General features: G+C 40.7%; 1 protein-coding gene and 1 long non-coding RNA gene across 2 annotated transcripts in view; both read right to left on the minus strand.

The window, feature by feature from the left end:
- LOC134325618 (zinc finger protein 239-like) overlaps window positions 1-14,039 on the minus strand; it is a gene marked incomplete at its 5' end in the record, with an annotated part of 55,102 nt that extends 41,063 nt beyond the window's left edge. The window contains one exon of the mRNA XM_063007869.1: window positions 13,644-14,039. Within this exon, the coding sequence (XP_062863939.1) occupies window positions 13,644-14,039 (396 nt within the window). The remainder of the gene's footprint in view (window positions 1-13,643) is intronic.
- A 2-nt stretch (window positions 14,040-14,041) lies between these two features.
- On the minus strand, window positions 14,042-20,793 carry LOC134318052 (uncharacterized). Its single transcript, XR_010013329.1, has 3 exons — window positions 20,698-20,793; window positions 19,331-19,453; window positions 14,042-14,119 (listed from the first exon to the last, which is right to left on the minus strand). It is a non-coding gene; the product is annotated as an uncharacterized LOC134318052 (long non-coding RNA).
- Between the last annotated feature and the right edge of the window lie 159 nt (window positions 20,794-20,952).

Here is a 20,952-nt window from a genome sequence, read left to right on the forward strand (position 1 = left end):
TCAGCGCTCTTTTCTCCTGCAGTCTAGACACACAACCACAAAAGCAAGAGAGCTCCTTTGAGCCCGCCGTCCTTTTTTAAACTAGTCTAGGCTCCTCCTACGCCGCTGCTGTTGGAGCCAATGAAATGTGCTAAAAAGCCCCGGGCTCCGCCTCCCCCCCCCTCGGTGGGAGTCAGAGAGGGAGCCTAGCCGGCGCCATGTTGGACAAAAGACCATGCGGCCTGGATGTCGTAAAACTTGGAAAATGCCGTAAAACTTCCCATATTGAATTTATGTTTAATGTTCTGAAAAACCTAACCAACCCCCCTTGAAAGCATCTTAATGCTTTCACATTAACTTTTAACTATAGGTTAGGTGTCTCTAGATTCCAGGAGATAGGATAGCCGTCAGCAACCCCCAATTTAACCCCTTCTGACTACATGGCCACTGGGCTGAATTTTTTACAATAAAAGGTATCTAAAAAATAAAAGGCTACCAGTTAAACTAAAGGAACCGTACCTATCGCAACAGCTCCTAACCCTAAAACAAACAAACAACAAAAATAATAAAAACAGGAAATCAAAATAACGTAATTTAAAAAATAGGAAATCAAAAACAGAAGAAAAAATAAAAACAATGGGTGCGTAGCTTCCACAGGAAGTCCGTTCAGGTTGTCCTCCACCGGACGGAACTGCAGATATTCAGAAGGGGCCCATAGCTCCTGTTTCTCTGCATGGCTCCTACTGTCCCATGGATTCTACCCTGTCGGTCTTACCTGTTTCCGCAGCGGCACAAACATTTAAACGATGAAACACAGAGAATATCTTTTCTAAAAATAGCAGAGTACCAAACCTATATACATCGTACACAATCATGAGCTAACCCCTTGCGTTTTGTAGCTAAACTATGTGTGTTGCACTTAACTAGTGTTTTCAAGGATGATCTGCGTGTCTGCGAACTATATGTTTATGTTTTTCTCTCCTAGTCTAACCAAATCCTTTCTCTTCTTCTTGTTCCGGTGGCTCCTCTGGACTCTTCTTCCGCATGGTCGGTTTTGTCGGGCTTTCTGCTGTGGTTTGTTCCCTGTAGGCAGGTCCAGTTGGTGTCACTTCTGTCTCTCGGAGTGGGTCTTCCAATTCCCACGAAGTCTACCTCTGCCAGTCCTTCCAAGTCTCCTTCCTTCCTCTCGGTGTATGATCCGTAGTGCTGGTCCTCTCTCCTCATTTTCTCTGGACGGTTTTACCTTTAATTAAGCAGAGTTAGTAGCACTTATACTGCTCGAAGTGGGTCTTCCGGCCCACCTTCAAGGGTATCCTCCTCATCATCATCTACATGATATCTAGACAAATCAGCCAACATCATCTGGATAACTGGTGGATCCTGCCCCCCTCGGCTTCCTCTACACACTACTCTTATCACAAATTTTTCTATTAATACCCTGATGCACGGGATACCACAACAACAACATATCACTAAAATTACCAATCCTACGCATACTGACATCACCAAACTCGTAATAACTTCCTTCCATTCTCGTGACAAAGCCCTTAATCCTTCCAAAGCTCGTGTCACACTACCATCAGGTGCAGTATTATTAGGGATGAAGGTGCAACACGATGAACCCACAATCTGGCAAACTCCACCTTTTTCTGCCAACAGCATGTCCAACACCATTCTATTCTGTAAGGTCATAAGTGAAGTCTGGTCTAGCTGGTCTCTCAGTCCCTCAATGGCCTGAACACAAAAGAGTGCACTTTCAAACCCTGCACCAATCTGGTTCCCAGCCTTAAATTCATCTGGGACCCCCCTTGGGACCCCTATACCATCAACCCACACGGTCTTGTCGAAGGATCCACCAGGTTTGACCTCTCGGGTGTCTCTTCGATGGCTGTGGTGATTGGTCAGGACGTCCCCGGCATCCTCCACTCCGTGCTGCTTGTAAATTCTGAAAGGCATAATCAGAAAGACCAACGCACACTCCCCAGACCAATTCCCATGCAATCTTCGCCGGATTCTCATATCTCCACAACCATACTAAAGCCGCCCTACTGAATTTTTGTGCATTCAGCTGGCTGCCTGTATAATTCCCATCACTATCCAGGATAATGGTTTCCTTACACCAACCTTCTGAAAAATGTCCCCTGTTTATCGGTCCTGGTTTGTTGCTCCTGAAACAGGTGTAATTGCCTTTATAGGCTTTGATGTTAGTTGGGGTTGGTTCCTGAGTTACTGGGTGAGACATGGATAAATTCTCACACCCTACTGGCACAATCTCATTGAACAATGAGAGTAGGCATGTCCAATTTCCTGAAGTTACTGGATGTGTGGCCAAATTAGGTTTTGCAGCTGCGCAAACAAAGCAGTTATCTATCTTCACTGAAGATACTGAGTACTTGACCCATTCCAGTCAGGTATTTGTGTCGTCATAACCTGTTTCTATAGTCAATTGGTCCCTCCATGCCATCTCTGATTTGACTATTACCATCATCTCTTCCTTATCTACAGACGATCTCCTTGTCCCTGTCTTGGTCATTCCTTTGTTTTCTAAACATAACACCGCCATCAATCCCCACAGTACAACAATACTGTCTGGACTTGTTCCAACCTGCTGCAGTCGTATTGTCGAACTGCCAAACTACTTTGTCCCTTAAGACAACTCAATTCCACTTTACACAATTCCTTCCATTCTAACTTACTTTTTATTCCACTGCTTAAGTTCACCTGGACAGATTATTAAAAAATTGTTTATGTGTACCACTTAGAACAAAGACACACAAGTACACCACAAACAATACCTTCCACTCCCTTCTTATTTCAACAAACACATACGTTGTCTCATACAACACAGACACATACAAAACATAAATCCAATAAATTCTTCAATCCAGTCACCAATCCTCAATTTTCATATATCTACGTATAGTTGGTTTTTGTATTGTTTATTAGTTGGATGCAACTTGTCCTCTCCTTCTGAGAGGCTAGTGCATTATTCACAACATTACAAACCCATCTGTCCGCACCAGGTTTCCCACGCTCAATTTCTTTACTGCAGGGGCACCTTCCAATTCCCTTTTACATTAGTCAACTTTATGTTTTAGATAAATTTAGAAAAATTTTTTAATACGTTGTTCAGAACCAGGTGGGGCTTTAGTTTCCAGTGGATAGAGACCAACCTCTGTCCAACTCAGTTCCTCAACTTTTGCGCCTGCTTTCGCCTTCTCTTTGACAGAGGAGGTTTCCACCAGTCACTTAACAACTACTTGTTTCAATTCTCTATGTGTTAAATTAGACCGCTTTAAACAACCTTTCGAGCAAAATCTGTAACACGTATCAAGAAAAAGACAAACTGATAGGTTTTAACGAGACACACCCTAGAACCGAAGATTCCTGCCTAGTCGAAGAATACGAGTATTCTTTTAACATTCACTGGCACTACTCACTCGGTTGTCCAAACACAACTCAGACAAAAGGACATAAACCTCAGTACAACAACAGTGTCTACTGGAAACAAACAATTACTTCACCGCGACCGACAATGGTCCTATGGAAACAAACATATACTTCAGGGCAATCGACAGTGATCCCCTGGAAACAAACAATCACTTCACCGCGACCGACAATGGCCCTATGGAAACAAACATATACTTCATTATTTGTCTCTCATACTGCATTAACCCTTCCTGCTATATAAAATTCCACTTCAAACAGTTCAAACTGATCAGAGCAGAAGGTGCATACACATTACATCTAACATTTTCTACACTTATTCTACTTCATCATCGCCGCATGCTAGAGAGCCTTCAAATTTTCTAAATCACATTTTTCCCAATACAAAATCACCAATCCACTATTTATTATTTACTCTGCCATACTTAAAATAACAACAGCTCTGCTATATCAACTTCCATCAGTCCTACAAACCCCTGACTTATATTTATTCATTCAGATTTTTACCCCAACTTTTGGTCACTGGTACTAACACACCTCCTGCTTCTAACAATACAGACTCCATTTCCCACAATCCAACAGACTCTCACATGACCATCTCCTGCTCCTAGTCAGCCAATCCCTCATGCTCATCATCACCAGCGCTTTGATCCACTTTGGCTTTCTTGAATCACATTAAACTCTACTTAAATAGTTCCACTTAGTTAACTGTCTACTTTTATCCTGTTGGAAAGCACAGAATTTTAAAGTTAGTTCAATCAAAGTCTGGTGTTAGCTGGACCTGTAAACAAATAATGTCGTTAGTGAGCAGTGGAAGGTGTGTAACAGCTTTGTCGGCCGTTTCACCTCTGGCATTGTCCTGTAAAATTGGAACAAAACTTTAGAATATGCACAATTTACAAAATGGCTCTCTGTTTGGTCAGCAGAATTGCATCCACAAGTTGTGCAACAAGGTATGGTGGGCGATTTCCAAATTTAAATTAGTCAAAACAAGACACTCTCCCACCAAATACAACCAATTGTTCGATTCCATATGTGAAAGTTTTTAGTTCATAAACATGTAAGCAGTTTTGCTTTCAGCCAGTCTAGAGGCTGTTATTAGAGCATGTAGTTCAACAGTTTAAGCCAATAAATTGAATAGGAGGGACAATGACACAAAGTATCATTTGCTAAAATTTTAACTAAGCCCACTTGTTTCCTGTCTGTTGCAGCATCTCTGGATGCAAATCCTTTCACAAACATTTCCAATTCAGGATTCCTATCAGGCCCAGAAAAAATAGATAGAGTAATACAGTCATGATGTTCACCATCTTCCCTGTAGTGTATGAGATATGAGGTTGAGTGAGAATACTATTGATTCTGTCTTTTCTCGCTCTTGACAGGGTAAAGGCTGTGGAAATCAAAAATGCAGTCACACCATGACTTGTATTGACAATAAGAGGATGACATGACCAAATGTGCTGTTTGAGCTATGGTACAAGGGTACAGCTCTCCACTCCCCCCTTTTTCTGAAAAAAACTGCATTTATAATGCCATTCTTTTCAGAAACATCCAAATAGAAAGGGTCAGAGTATTTCGGTTGTTGTAGGTCACTGGCTAAGGTCAGTTGCTGTTTTACTTCAATAAAAGCAGCCTCAAGGGGCTTGGCCCACTCTACTTAGGTTGTTAGGTTTCTTTGACCTAACCTGGTAATTTCAGCCCTCAAAGGTGCAACCAAGCCTGAGTAATTAGGGATGTAGTTCCTGGAATAACCTGTCAAGCCAAGAAAAGACAGAAGGTGACTCACGGTAGTTGGCTTCGGGTGATTCAGGATGCAACCTCTGGTGTCAGCAGTCAGATATTGACCCTTGCTGGGAACCCTCCATCCTAGAAATGTCACGACAGGTCGGCATATCTGCAGTTTGGCTTTGTTGACTTTGTATCCTGTAAACTTCTGAACTCTGCAACAGTCTATGAAATCTCACTCTTTACAACTACACAATATTTTAGAAACAGTAACATATTAGCTTTTACCTTTTACTTGTATTCAGCATTTGTACACAGAGAAAAAACACGACATCACTCTCAATTAAACACAAGCTTTGACAATATATAATCTAATATATAAACACATGTCTTAATCAGAGGTGGAAAGAGTACCAAAAAGTGTATTCAAGTAAAAGTACTATTACTTTAATTAATCTTTACTTAATTACAAGTAAAGTTACTACTCTGAAAATCCACTCAAGCAAAAAGTAGAAAGTAACTCATTTAAAATGTACTCACCGAGTAAACAGCAGGGGGTCTCCTCTGTGTAATGTAAACAGGAGTGGATACAAACCTCAACAGTAGTTTTTAATTCAAATGCAATAGAAGAAACATGTTGATGCAACAATTAAAACAGTTAGGGATGTGTAATGCGTCATTTCAAATGACATAAAACTTTTTCAAACTGTATAACCACTAGCGATGTGTCGTAAAATGATTCGAATCTATGAACCGGCTCTTCTAACCGAAACAAAAGAATCGACTCTTCCGGGAGTCGTTATGCGAATAAACGGCTCTTTAAAAGGAACCGAGACAAACGAATCGACTCTTCCGGGAGTCGTTATGCGAATAAACGGCTCTTTAAAATGAACCGAGACAAACGAATCGACTCCCCGTCGTAAATTTCACTGCAGCAGTTCCCCAGCCGCGATTTCTTTACCGTTTTTATATTGCTCAGTAACAGATGTTATTTAAAATGTAGCAATTACTAATACAAAACATACTCAAATAAAAGTAAAATTACAGTCTGTGTGATGTGCTTTAAAAACTACTTTGTTACAGTAACCAGTGTAATCAGAGCGGCAACACTGAACACTGGCTTCGTGTATGTGGCGTACGTCATCATGCACTGATGTATGACGCTACCCACATTAAAACACACTTAATAAGGTACCATAACAAATACTTGTCTTAACTCACAGTTATCTTAAGATTATAAAAATAAATTTGATTATAAAATTAACTGCAGCACTTACCCAATCCAGGCGTACAAAGACAAAGATAGCCGATGGACAAGAGATACGGCAAGCTGCGCACAGAGCCAAAATGGCCGATAGACGGGAAGCCACGCTGCGTTCCCAAGAGCCAAAATGGCGGACAGACAGAAAACAAAATGGCGGATAGACGGGGAAAGCACGCTGCGTTCTCAAGAGCCAAAATGGCGGATAGACAGAAAACCACGCTGCGCTCTCTGGTCCAAAATGGCCGCCGAACAAAAGAAACCACGCTGCAACCCAGAGCTAAAATGGCGCCGGCGGACAAAGGAACCACATGTGCCAGATGGCGGACAAACAAAAGGTTACATACAAATACACACAGAAACACTGACAAACAAACTCCTGATGTACTGTTTTCGAACCGAATTAAGAATTTAAAGTAGTCTAATTAACCGAACTCCGCTTCCATAACAGTCAAGTCCGAATTTAGAATAATCTTATTGATCAAATCTCGTTCCCAGCACCGGCAGATTTTTTCAAGATTAAACGGCACTCCGCTTCCATAACAGACAAGTCCGTATATAGGACAATCTTATTGATCGAATCCCGTTCCCAGCACCTGACAGATTCTTTCAAGATTTCCCACACGAATTACGAATTCCGCTTCCATAACAGACAAATTCGTTATAATTTAGAACTATCAAATTAATCACGCCCCGCTTCCATAACAGACAGGCTAATTAAAATGTAGAACAATTCGAATTAGACGAGTCCCGCTTCCATAACAGTCAGACTCCCCTTTCCCTCCAATAGTGTTCCAAACACAATGGCGCCCTTTAGCATTTATTTTAACCGGTTTGGTTCAAATTCAGCAATCAGGACACATACATTTTTAGCTTCGGCATATATTCACAGTTTTAAACTATCTAATGATACTTTAGTAATTTAATCAGACACTTACGGATTCTGAGATTCACTTTCACACTCAGTACACTAAATAATAAATGCAGCTAATATATATACAGAGAACGTCTGTTTACCTTAAGTAGGCGCGCCCCTTGTACTGAGTACAAAAGATTTTCAGAATTCCAGGTCTTACCTTGATCAGCTGAATCGATTTTGCTGCTATTTCAGGTCTCTTGAACCATCCTCTGGCTACCATTTGTTAGGATGAATCTTTTAGTTCAAAAGGTCCTGAAGAAAGCAGTCGGGAAGTCCAGAAAGTACTCTTTAAAACACTTTATTAAGTGTAAAAATGATCTGTGAATATATGCCAGAGCTAAGCTGATCAGCGCTCTTTTCTCCTGCAGTCTAGACACACAACCACAAAAGCAAGAGAGCTCCTTTGAGCCCGCCGTCCTTTTTTAAACTAGTCTAGGCTCCTCCTACGCCGCTGCTGTTGGAGCCAATGAAATGTGCTAAAAAGCCCCGGGCTCCGCCTCCCCCCCCTCGGTGGGAGTCAGAGAGGGAGCCTAGCCGGCGCCATGTTGGACAAAAGACCATGCGGCCTGGATGTCGTAAAACTTGGAAAATGCCGTAAAACTTACCATATTGAATTTATGTTTAATGTTCTGAAAAACCTAACACTAATAATGTTTTTATTTAGCTACAATAACAGAATTTAGACTTAGCATGTATGCTAACAAAATTCAGTGTGGTCAGTCATATAGAGAACATTAACATTTACCTCAGATATGATGACAGATAACTAATAATGGTTTTTATTTAGCTACAATGTCAGAATGTAGACTTAGCATGTATGCTAACACAATTCAGTGTGGTCAGTCATATAGAGAACATTAACATTTACCTCAGATATGATGACAGATAACTAATAATGTTTTTATTTAGCTACAATAACAGAATTTAAACTTAGCATGTATGCTAACACAATTCAGTGTGGTCAGTCATATAGAGAACATTAACATTTACCTCAGATATGATGACAGATAACTAATAATGTTTGTTATTTAGCTACAATGACTGAATTTAGACTTAGCATGTATGCTAACACAATTCAGTGTGGTCAGTCATATTGAGAACATTAACATTTACCTCAGATATGATGACAGATAACTAATAATGGTTTTTATTTAGCTACAATAACATAATTTATACTTAGCATGTATGCTAACACAATTCAGTGTTGTCAGTCATATTGAGAACATTAACATTTACCTCAGATATGATGACAGATAACTAATAATGTTTTTTATTTAGCTACAATGTCAGAATTTAGACTTAGCATGTATGCTAACACAATTCAGTGTGGTCAGTCATATTGAGAACATTAACATTTACCTCAGATATGATGACAGATAACTAATAATGGTTTTTATTTAGCTACAATGTCAGAATGTAAACTTAGCATGTATGCTAATACAATTCAGTGTGTTCAGTCATATTGAGAACATTAACATTTACCTCAGATATGATGACAGATAACTAATAATGGTTTTTATTGAGCTACAATGTCAGAATTTAGACTTAGCATGTATGCTAACAAAATTCAGTGTGGTCAGTCATATGGAGAACATTAACATTTACCTCAGATATGATGACAGATAACTAATAATGGTTTTTATTGAGCTTGAACCTCCTCCATCACACCAACCTCCTGCATTCCTCCTTCACCACATCCTAAACCTCCTCTCTGGTGCTCCTCTACTACTCCTGCATTCCTCCTTCACCACATCCTAAACCTCCTCTCTGGTGTTCCTCTACTACTCCTGCATTCCTCCTTCACCACATCCTAAAACCTCCTCTCTGGTGTTCCTCTACTACTCCTGCATTCCTCCTTCACCACATCCTAAAACCTCCTCTCTGGTGCTCCTCTACTACTCCTGCATTCCTCCTTCACCACATCCTAAACCTCCTCTCTGGTGTTCCTCTACTACTCCTGCATTCCTCCTTCACCACATCCTAAAACCTCCTCTCTGGTGCTCCTCTACTACTCCTGCATTCCTCCTTCACCACATCCTAAAACCTCCTCTCTGGTGTTCCTCTACTACTCCTGCATTCCTCCTTCACCACATCCTAAAACCTCCTCTCTGGTGTTCCTCTACTACTCCTGCGTTCCTCCTTCACCACATCCTAAACCTCCTCTCTGGTGCTCCTCTACTACTCCTGCATTCCTCCTTCACCACATCCTAAAACCTCCTCTCTGGTGTTCCTCTACTACTCCTGCATTCCTCCTTCACCACATCCTAAACCTCCTCTCTGGTGTTCCTCTACTACTCCTGCATTCCTCCTTCACCACATCCTAAACCTCCTCTCTTGTGCTCCTCTACTACTCCTGCATTCCTCCTTCACCACATCCTAAACCTCCTCTCTGGTGCTCCTCTACTACTCCTGCATTCCTCCTTCACCACATCCTAAACCTCCTCTCTGGTGTTCCTCTACTACTCCTGCATTCCTCCTTCACCACATCCTAAAACCTCCTCTCTGGTGTTCCTCTACTACTCCTGCATTCCTCCTTCACCACATCCTAAAACCTCCTCTCTGGTGTTCCTCTACTACTCCTGCGTTCCTCCTTCACCACATCCTAAACCTCCTCTCTGGTGCTCCTCTACTACTCCTGCATTCCTCCTTCACCACATCCTAAAACCTCCTCTCTGGTGTTCCTCTACTACTCCTGCATTCCTCCTTCACCACATCCTAAACCTCCTCTCTGGTGTTCCTCTACTACTCCTGCATTCCTCCTTCACCACATCCTAAACCTCCTCTCTGGTGCTCCTCTACTACTCCTGCATTCCTCCTTCACCACATCCTAAACCTCCTCTCTGGTGCTCCTCTACTACTCCTGCATTCCTCCTTCACCACATCCTGAACCTCCTCTCTGGTGTTCCTCTACTACTCCTGCATTCCTCCTTCACCACATCCTAAAACCTCCTCTCTGGTGTTCCTCTACTACTCCTGCATTCCTCCTTCACCACATCCTAAAACCTCCTCTCTGGTGTTCCTCTACTACTCCTGCATTCCTCCTTCTCCACATCCTAAAACCTCCTCTCTGGTGCTCCTCTACTACTCCTGCATTCCTCCTTCACCACATCCTAAACCTCCTCTCTGGTGTTCCTCTACTACTCCTGCATTCCTCCTTTACCACATCCTAAACCTCCTCTCTGGTGTTCCTCTACTACTCCTGCATTCCTCCTTCACCACATCCTAAAACCTCCTCTCTGGTGTTCCTCTACTACTCCTGCATTCCTCCTTCACCACATCCTAAAACCTCCTCTCTGGTGTTCCTCTACTACTCCTGCGTTCCTCCTTCACCACATCCTAAACCTCCTCTCTGGTGCTCCTCTACTACTCCTGCATTCCTCCTTCACCACATCCTAAAACCTCCTCTCTGGTGTTCCTCTACTAATCCTGCATTCCTCCTTCACCACATCCTAAACCTCCTCTCTGGTGCTCCTCTACTACTCCTGCATTCCTCCTTCACCACATCCTAAAACCTCCTCTCTGGTGTTCCTCTACTACTCCTGCATTCCTCCTTCACCACATCCTAAACCTCCTCTCTGGTGCTCCTCTACTACTCCTGCATTCCTCCTTCACCACATCCTAAAACCTCCTCTCTGGTGTTCCTCTACTACTCCTGCATTCCTCCTTCACCACATCCTAAACCTCCTCTCTGGTGTTCCTCTACTACTCCTGCATTCCTCCTTCACCACATCCTAAACCTCCTCTCTGGTGTTCCTCTACTACTCCTGCATTCCTCCTTCACCACATCCTAAACCTCCTCTCTGGTGTTCCTCTACTACTCCTGCCTGGTGGCTCCATGCTTAGAACTCTTCTCATCATGTAACTCTTATTTCTCCTCTGAACATCTCAAACTCACCTCACTAACTTTGTCTCTGAAATATCCTTCCTGCGCTGAACCTCTGATGAACTTGTTCTTCATCTCTGCAGCTTCTTCATCTCTGCCACCTCCAACTCCCTCTCCTGTATTTTAGTCAGTGCCACCACCTTCAGGTCCTACACCGTACCAGACCTCACCAGTCATGTAGTCCGTCCTTCCTCATTCCTGCCCTTAACATCGTATCATATGAAGACCAGCAGTGAGGTTCAAAGTGGAGGGGGAACTGCATCATGGACCAGCTCTGAGTCCAGCCTTCCACTACTTCTCCGTCAACACACCATAATGCTGCTCACAAATCCTCACCTCTCTTCTCAACCTAGCTTTTCTTCTCTTCTCCAGATCTTCATGCTGAGGCTGATGAACTTTATTGCTCTGTAGATGCTGCAGCTCTGCTCATCACCCTGATTCTTCAAAACTGGAACAATTACGCTTCCTCTTCACTCCTCAGGCATCCTCGTGCATTCCATCATTTTGTTCATCTGCTCAAAAACTCCACCACCATCTCTCCTAAACATCTTCATGTCTTCACCATGTGATCTGAGCCAACTGCCTTTCCACTCTTCATTTTCTTTGTAGCTACCCTCACTTCCTCCTTGCTAATCCAAGGCACTCTCTGGCTCACTATCTGTATGTTCTCCAACCTTCTCTCTCCAATTTTCTTCATTCATCATCATCTCAATAAACTCCTTCCATCTTCTCAGAACACTGTCCTCATTTATCAGCACATTCCCGTCTGCATCCTTTATTATTCAAACTCTCTGTTCTACTGTCTGGTTAATCCCTCCAATCACCTTCCTTAGTCTCCAACTTCTTATTCAGCTCACCATACATCCTTTACTCAGCCTTCACCACTCCTCTCTCTGCCTTACTCCACATCTCCTCGTACTTCTGTCCACTCTCTTCGCCTTTCTGGAGATACCAGGTATTTTTTGGCAAGTAAATTTTTTTTGCACTTCCACCTCCAAGTCTCTTTTACTTTGTTCCTCTGTCTACACCAAGTATTTTACTAGCTGATTCCTCTGCCACTTCACTGGTCATATCCCAGTTGTACGGCACCCTCTTACCATTACGATCTTCTTTTAACCATCTAATCCTTGGTTCTAGAAGCTGATGCCAGTGAGGTAGGCTGCCACCACAACTGCTCTGACCCTTTTTGGCTATTTATTTTTTATTTTGTGCTCTTTTATTGGCTCTTACCTTCTTTTCTTTTTACTAGTTTCTTTAGCTAGAGATGCCAAAAGTCTGCCCTCTTTCAGAGCAACAAAAATACCTTACCCAGTTCAGGGAAGAAAGGAAAAGAAACGTGTGGAAGAGAAGTTGAGGTCTAGAAGAAAAGAATCTTCCGAGATCCACCGAATTAAATTTAAACCTCTAGAACAACTCGGTTTAGTGTTCGTCTTCCCAAGTCTAAGTTCTCTGTAAGTTGCTGTTTCAGGCTGGTCACTACAGTTAGAATTCCTCTCAGGTGTCCTTCAGTAGAGTTTTACTCCAGTTTGATTTCAGCAATCTGAAAGAGCCTGACGCCTTCACCAGCCAGAAACATATGCTTAGCCTAAGTCTGTGTGCTAGCACCGCTGCAGTTAGGCTAAAGCATTTTTATTTCATAGCCACATTTATAGAGAAGTGACACTAATAACAGCAACATATCAAATAATTCTTTATTAAAATTAAACTGGTATTATTACCATTACAATCATATTCATTCATTATAAACCTGCAACATCACTAATGTTTATTTCAATAGAAAAACTAAATACAATAAAAACATAAAAAAAATCAGTGACCACAAAATATTCTACATTTATAAAAGAAAAAAAAAACTTATACTCGGGATTTTAAAGATTATTTAAAGTAAAAAAAGGAACTTTTACATGTAGAATTTTAAAGGAAAACATGAAGAGTCAGTCCACATACTGGTATGTTTTTGGGAGGTGTGAGGAAACCCTCTTAAGCCACTGTACCACCCGACTGCAGAGACTGTGGGTTCATTTATTAAAATAAAAAGAAACAGGTGCACATACTAAACATTACAGCTGCTGCTACATTAATAGGAACACTTGGTTTGATTTTAATACCACATTCCCAAAGAAATCTCCGTTTGTTTATTCAGTACAATTGAAAGTGTCACACTTGTGTTTCTTAAAATTTGTTAAATTAGCAAAACTCTTTCCACACTGTGAGCACTAATATGGTTTCTCACCAGTGTGAATGCGCTGGTGGGTTTTGAGACCACTCAGAGTATTAAAACTCTTCCCACACTGTGAGCACTGATACGGTTTCAATTCACTGTGAATGCGCTGGTGTTGTTTGAAATTATTCTGTCTATTAAAACTCTTCCCACACTGTGAGCAATGATATGGTCTCTCTCCAGTGTGAATGCGCTGGTGTGTTTTGACATGACTTGGACTATTAAAACTCTTCCCACACTGTGAGCACTGATACGGTTTCTCTCCAGTGTGAATGCGCTGGTGTATTTTGAGTTCACACTGGAACCCGAAGCTCTTCCCACACTGTGAGCACTGATACGGTTTCTTTCCAGTGTGAATGCGCTGGTGTGTTTTGAGATTACTCTGTTGATTAAAACTCTTCCCACACTGTGAGCATTGATAGGGTTTCTCTCCAGTGTGAATGCGCTGGTGTTGTTTGAGATCACTCTGGAACCTGAAGCTCCTTCCACACAGTGAGCAGACGTTTCCTTTTTGCTGTTTCCCCTGGTGAGACGTGTTAATGCTGACAGGATCAGAGGACGTTTGCTGATTACTGGAGCTTCTGGTGGGCGTCAGGTTCTCACGTTCAGTCTTGATCTTCACCAGCGCATCATATTTAACATCACTGCAGCTCTTCATGTGATCGTGGAAATGGTTGTTCATTTCTGAAACAGAAAACAATACTGAATCAATATTTGTAACATTATAAATAATAAACATTGTTAGTAAAAGTCAAAAAGGGAATAAAAAATAATAAAATAGTCAAGGACAAATTGTACCGGATCCAGGCAGGGAAACGTGTTACAGGAACAATAAAATCAGAGGCTTATCAGAGCAGTTTAGAGTGAAATGTGCTCACAAGTGTAAGAAAAAAATGAACCTTATAGCAGGATAATATGGCAAGTCGCACACTGACGTCTTAATAATGTATGGAATGACGTGTAAGAAAGCTGTAAAATGTAACATCAGTTCATTACTGCACCCCAACTCTCTCACATCTACACTTCACAAAGTACAACTACACTAATGACCAGCTTTCTAATGGAGTTTCTCTGGTCCAACTTAAAATGTGCAACAGTCCAGTAAACGGCACTTGGAAGACTGAACGGTCTACTAAATAAATACACATTTATTTGATTCCTTTATTAATGATGATTATTTAAGAAAAAAAAAACTGATCTTAGATTTTTTAAATTAAAGTCAATTATTGATAATTACATTTGATTTCCAATCACTTGCAATGCCTGTTTAAGTCGAAGCTCCTGATTCTCAGTGTTTCACATGACAGTGATTTATATACAGTGTAAGAGACGAACATCACTGTCAGATGTGTGTAATGCAGGTCTATGGTCAGTGTAATGGGAGCATGGTTGCCAGACATCTATGTAAGTCATCTTACAGATGGCAACAACAAAAGCGCTTCAATAACCAAAACTAAAACATATGAACTACTTTGGGATTAGCTAAACACTTAAAGCCAACATTAAGAAAATGTATTCAATTTAATATAATCCATTGTCATTTTATTATATATTCATTTTATTGCAGACTTGGCAACCCTAAATATTTGGAGACACTTCCACATGCAGTGACAATGAGCTACTATTGGATAAATTCAAACAGACTCATTTGAATAGAATTTTAACTAGTAAAAATGTATTTTCTTGATATCAAGATCATATCAATAAAATTATAATTAAATTTTTTATATCAATAATTGAATTCTTACTAGTTAAAAAAAAATTTTGATTATCAGAAAATAAATTTTTACTAGTAGAAATTGTATTCAAATGAGTGTTTAAATATATCCAATAGTCGCTCATTGTCACTGCATGTGGGAGTGTCTTCAAATATTCAGGGTTGCCAAGTCTGCAATAAAATGTGAGTTTGATAAATGACAGTGATAAATAAAATGTATTCAATTTAATATAATCCATTGTCATTTTATTTATGTTGGCTTTAAGTGTTTAGCTAATCCCAAAGTAGTTCATATTTTTTAGTTTTGGTTATTGAAGCGCTTTTGTTGTTGCCATCTGTGAGATGACTTACATAGGTGTCTGGCAACCATGCTCCCATTACACTGACCATAGACCTGCACTACACACATCTGACAGTGATTTATCATAAAATAAATACAGTAAATGTTATTGGGGATATAGAACGCCAGTTATACTGTCTGTAATCTGTATTTTGTCAGATTCATGAGATGACGAGACATTTATCATAAAGCACCGTTATATTCACTGTGGTGGCTATATCACATGCACACAATTAAAAATCTGTACACTATTGTTTTCAGGATTTTCGTCTCTTACACTGTATATAAATCACTGTCATGTGAAACACTGAGAATCAGGAATACAACTCGCGTGCTAGAACTTGTACGGGTCAAAATCAGTCACGACACCGCACGCGACCCTTGTTTACCTCTCGCGAGACAAAGCCACGAGCGCCATTACGTCAGTTGCTACCATTCAGTGAACAACCCGCGCTATAACTCTATAGCTATTACGCGCTGTAACTCTGTGAATTTTCAGGTACTGTACTACAGGTACTGTAGTCCTGTTAACGGTGTGCCGTGTTGCTAGGCAACATAACATTCGCAAACTATTACACTATTTCTTGGACGAAACACCCGCTTAATGATCAGGATTACTGTTTATATACATTTCCGTGTATAGTACATGACTTAAAATAGTGTTTCACCAAGTTTGTACTTTTTCTTTTCAGTGGTGTATTAATATGGAATGATGTGAGGTGGTCACAGGTGCGCTTATATCTGGGATTTTACAACGGCTTTAAACGCTGCTCAGCAGATCAGATTTTAGGACCGGAACTATCCGTTTTATAAATTATTTTATACAACCCCATCAACGTATAATATGCCAATTACAATAGGATTTTTTTCATGGGAACGGATTAATCATTTTCCCTTTATTCCTTATGGGAAAAATTCGTTTGGTATACGTCCTGTTTTGGTATAAGTCCAAGGATCTGGAACGGATTAAGGACGTATACCGAGGTACCACTGTAATCATCATTAAAAGAAGAATCAAATAAATGTGTATTTATTTAGTAGACCGTTCATTTCGAGATCTTTTTTACTTGTAAAACTAAAGCAATTCATTTTTCACCCACGGGAGACAGATTGAATTATTCTCACTGACCACGCTCACATACGTTTAATGTTATTTAGTTCCGTTTGAAGAAAAAAAAAACTTCAAAATAGAGCTAACAGCGAAGATAACCGGTTACAAAAGCAGCGACGTGTTTGTGTTCAATACTCTGTTCACAGTGTCGATACAAGTGATTCAGGTGTCGACTCATTTTAAGCGCAGCGTAAGTTTCTTTTCTCAGTCATCTCTCCGTGTTTACTGTTATAATAGGCATTTTTAACTGATCGGAAATCGGCTTTACTACTTTATGCCGATCATAACCCGATCATTTGTTTTACGTCAGCACGTCCGCTGTGTGGAAATACTTTAAATTGGAAAGTGAAACGAGTCCAACAGCGGTGTAATGTCTGTAATGCGAGCGTTTCACGAGGCGGTGGGAGCAGAGCTGCGTTCATTACTGTAGAATTTTACTGTTTATATGGTGTGTGAGTCGAGGATCACACCGGTTTACAAAACAATAACTTTTAATCCAAGTATGAAAACTTCAGGACCATAACATACAGCTTTTACCAGTTTATGTGTTACAAGACTGAACGACATCTCAGTATCAAGCTCTCTGATTGGCTTAGTTATGTAACCGAGCGTCGTAGTGATGCACTCACTTAATAAAGAAATAAATACACGGTATATTCACTAATTGTCGGGAGCATTTAACACTTTATTAACTTCTTCTGTTACTGTACTGAATAGCCGACAGCTAGAGCCAAGCACGCTATCCCATGCACTATGGAAGCCCCAAAGGGTCAAAACACACTCACTTTGCGTAGAAACGTCCATGAAACCATCATCACAATACAAGCACTTTAAGAACTGGCTTTCCTTCATAACAAAAGAGCCTGTCCATTTTATTTTGGTATTCAGGTTTTACTGTAATGCTGTTAAGTAACTTATTTGTTTTTTATATTTAAGTTAAGCTGCTACACCACTTGTGAGTGGAGATTTTTGTTCATGTTTAGTGTATCACTGCATTAAACAGAATTATGTTCTTTGAATATAAAGTTCAAAGTGAAACTGTAATTATCTCACTTCATTTTTACTACAATGCTGCACTAGATTTGTTTACTTTTATTTTGTAAAAGAACATTAAGCAATAGTTTGGATGCAGCATTATTTTCCTACAGCACTGCAGAGCTATTCAGTTGTTAAACATGTACACTGGATTAATGTGAATAACTGTAATGTACTTGAAGTGTGCACTGTGTGAACAGTATTATCTAGTTCTTATCTAGACAATATCCAGAAAATACAAGTATCGGTTTGAGAATCGGTATCGGATCAGGATCAAAATTAAAGATCGGGATCGGGAACAAAAAAACGTGATCGGGACATCCCTACCAACTACTACAGAACATTTTGTGTGACTCGCTTACATTATAAAGCTCAGGCTTAATTATACTGCTTATTACCACAGAGCGGGAGTCGACTCAGAGTCGTTTACGATTTACCGAGGTGAACCACGAACGTACGTGCTGATAGAATCGGCTCAGATGGGATCGGACTGTATTATCCTTTTAAAGTAAATATTTCAATCAGCAGAATCGCATCGCATGTATGATGTGCACAACGTTAATTACGTGCGTTTATTAATGAACGTTTATGTTAGCTTGTCAGAAGCTTTCTCAATGATGGCTGTGCGGTGGTTGTTTTTTTTTACAATTAGTGATGGCAACCCAAGCAACTGTTCCACTGCACTATTTTACACTAAAAACTACACTATCCCATAATGCTCCAGATTGCATAATTCTAAATAGGTATCGGTATCGGCAAGTACAAAAATACTTGTACTCGTACTCGTACTCGTACTCGGTTGGGAAAAAATGGTATCGATGCATCGCTCGTTTTAACATCATGTTTTACACTTTGGTTACATTCATGACAGGAACGGTAGTTACTCATTACCCAAGATTCATCAGTTCACAAGTTTAATATCAAACACAGTCAGGGACAATTTAGTATCTTTAATTCACCTCACCTACACGTCTTTGGACTGTGGGAGGAAACCCACGTGGACACGGGGAGAACATACAAACTCCACACAGAAAAGACCCGGACCATCCCAACTGGGGATGGAACCCAGGACCTTCTTGCTGTGAGGCGACAGTGCTACCCACTGAGCCACTGTGCCGCCCCCTCTCACATGTAAAGATTTTATTGAACAATCTAGTTCATGCCTCCACTGGTACGTCATCTAGGACGACTTCAACTCCTCATTCTCTTTATTGCTGCCCTCACTTAATTCATGCTAATAAGTCTGTGTGCTAGCACCGCTGCAGTTAGGCTAAAGCATTTTTATTTCATAGCCACATTTATAGAGAAGTGACACTAATAACACTAACACTAATAATAATAATGACACTAATGCTGCCCTCACTTAATTCATGCTAATCCAAGGCACTCTGTAGCTATCTACAGCGTCTCTGCCTATTAAGGTTGTATCCTTCTGTTGATGGTGTCCCAGTCCATCCACCAGGTTAAGTTTCTCTTATCTGCAATCAACTAAAAATCTAAGTAAATGTAAGAAACCCTGCATTTTTATTTGAATTTTTCGTCCTGTCCCAACTGTTTATGATTTGGGGTTGTTGTAGTAGCAGCGGCAGCAGGACTACAATTTATACTCCTAGTGCAAAAATGCTCCAAGACATTCAAACATTAATGAATCTGTATTAAAATGTGATTTTGCTGAAGATAAAAAAGTCTTACTGAGTTCATCTGTATCTTCAGGTTCTTTCTTCTTCACAGGCTTCATCTGGAAACCTCCACACTGTTGGTCCACTGAGGAGAAGAGTTCCATGACTTGTTCCACAGGGATTAAAGTGACTTCACCTGAAATTCCATCAATATGTGAAGAAGAAACTCAACAACTGGAGGAAATGTAAGATTGTGGGTTTGGTTTTTCAATCACAAATAAATCCCAGTTAGATTTAAACCTTAAATCCAGACTGGAGTGGAGCAGCACAGTACAGTACAGTACAGTACAGGTTCTAATCCCACTATCCACATTCTCTTATTATTTCTACTGACTGTACCACACTGTACTGTACCATACTGTACTGTACCACACTGTACTGCACCACACTGTACCGTACCACACTGTACCGTACCATACTGTACCACACTGTACCGCACCACACTGTACCGTACCACACTGTACCGTATCACACTGTACCGTACCATACTGTACCGTACCACACTGTACCGCACCACACTGTACCGTACCACACTGTATTGTACCATACTGTACTGTACCACACTGTACTGTACCACACTGTACTGTACCACACTGTACCGTACCACACTGTACTGTACCATACTGTACTATACTGTACCACACTGTACCGTACCACACTGTACTGTACCACACTGTACCGTACCACACTGTACTGTACCATACTGTACTGTACCATACTGTACCACACTGTACTGTACCACACTGTACCGTACCACACTGTACTGTACCATACTGTACCATACTGTACTGTACCACACTGTACCGTACCACACTGTACTGTACCATACTGTACTGTACCATACTGTACCACACTGTACTGTACCATACTGTACCACACTGTACTGTACCATACTGTACTGTACCATACTGTACCGTACCACACTGTACTGTACCATACTGTACTGTACCACACTGTACCACACTGTACTGTACCACACTGTACCACACTGTACTGTACCATACTGTACTGTACCATACTGTACTGTACCTCACTGTACTGTACCATACTGTACTTTACCACACTGTACTGTACCATACTGTACTGTACCATACTGTACCACACTGTACTGTACCACACTGTACTGTACCACACTGTACCACACTGTACTGTACCATACTGTACTGTACCATACTGTACTGTACCTCACTGTACTGTACCATACTGTACTTTACCACACTGTACTGTACCACACTGTACTGTACCATACTGTACCGTACCACACTGTACTGTACCACACTGTACTGTACCATACTGTACTGTACCATACTGTACTGTACCATACTGTACTTTACCACACTGGCTGGTGGAGAAATGGCTCATCGCTCCATATTTACTTACAGAAGAAATCATCGTCCTCATCTTCATCTTCTTCCTTTTTTATTGGTTTCTTCTGGAATCCTTCATGTTGTAGATCCTCCGGGGTGTCGTGTCCCTCTTCTGCTGACTGCATTATTAAAGATCTAATACAAAGATAGATAGATGTACTTATTTCTGCTTTAAGGAATATTCTGAGAAATTCTTTTTGACTATTTTAATTGGCTATTGTTTATTCTGTGAGGCTGAACACGGCGAGAACGTTACAACTATTGTGGG

This window comes from Trichomycterus rosablanca, chromosome 1 (genome assembly GCF_030014385.1).
Source record: "Trichomycterus rosablanca isolate fTriRos1 chromosome 1, fTriRos1.hap1, whole genome shotgun sequence".
NCBI lineage: Eukaryota > Metazoa > Chordata > Actinopteri > Siluriformes > Trichomycteridae > Trichomycterus > Trichomycterus rosablanca.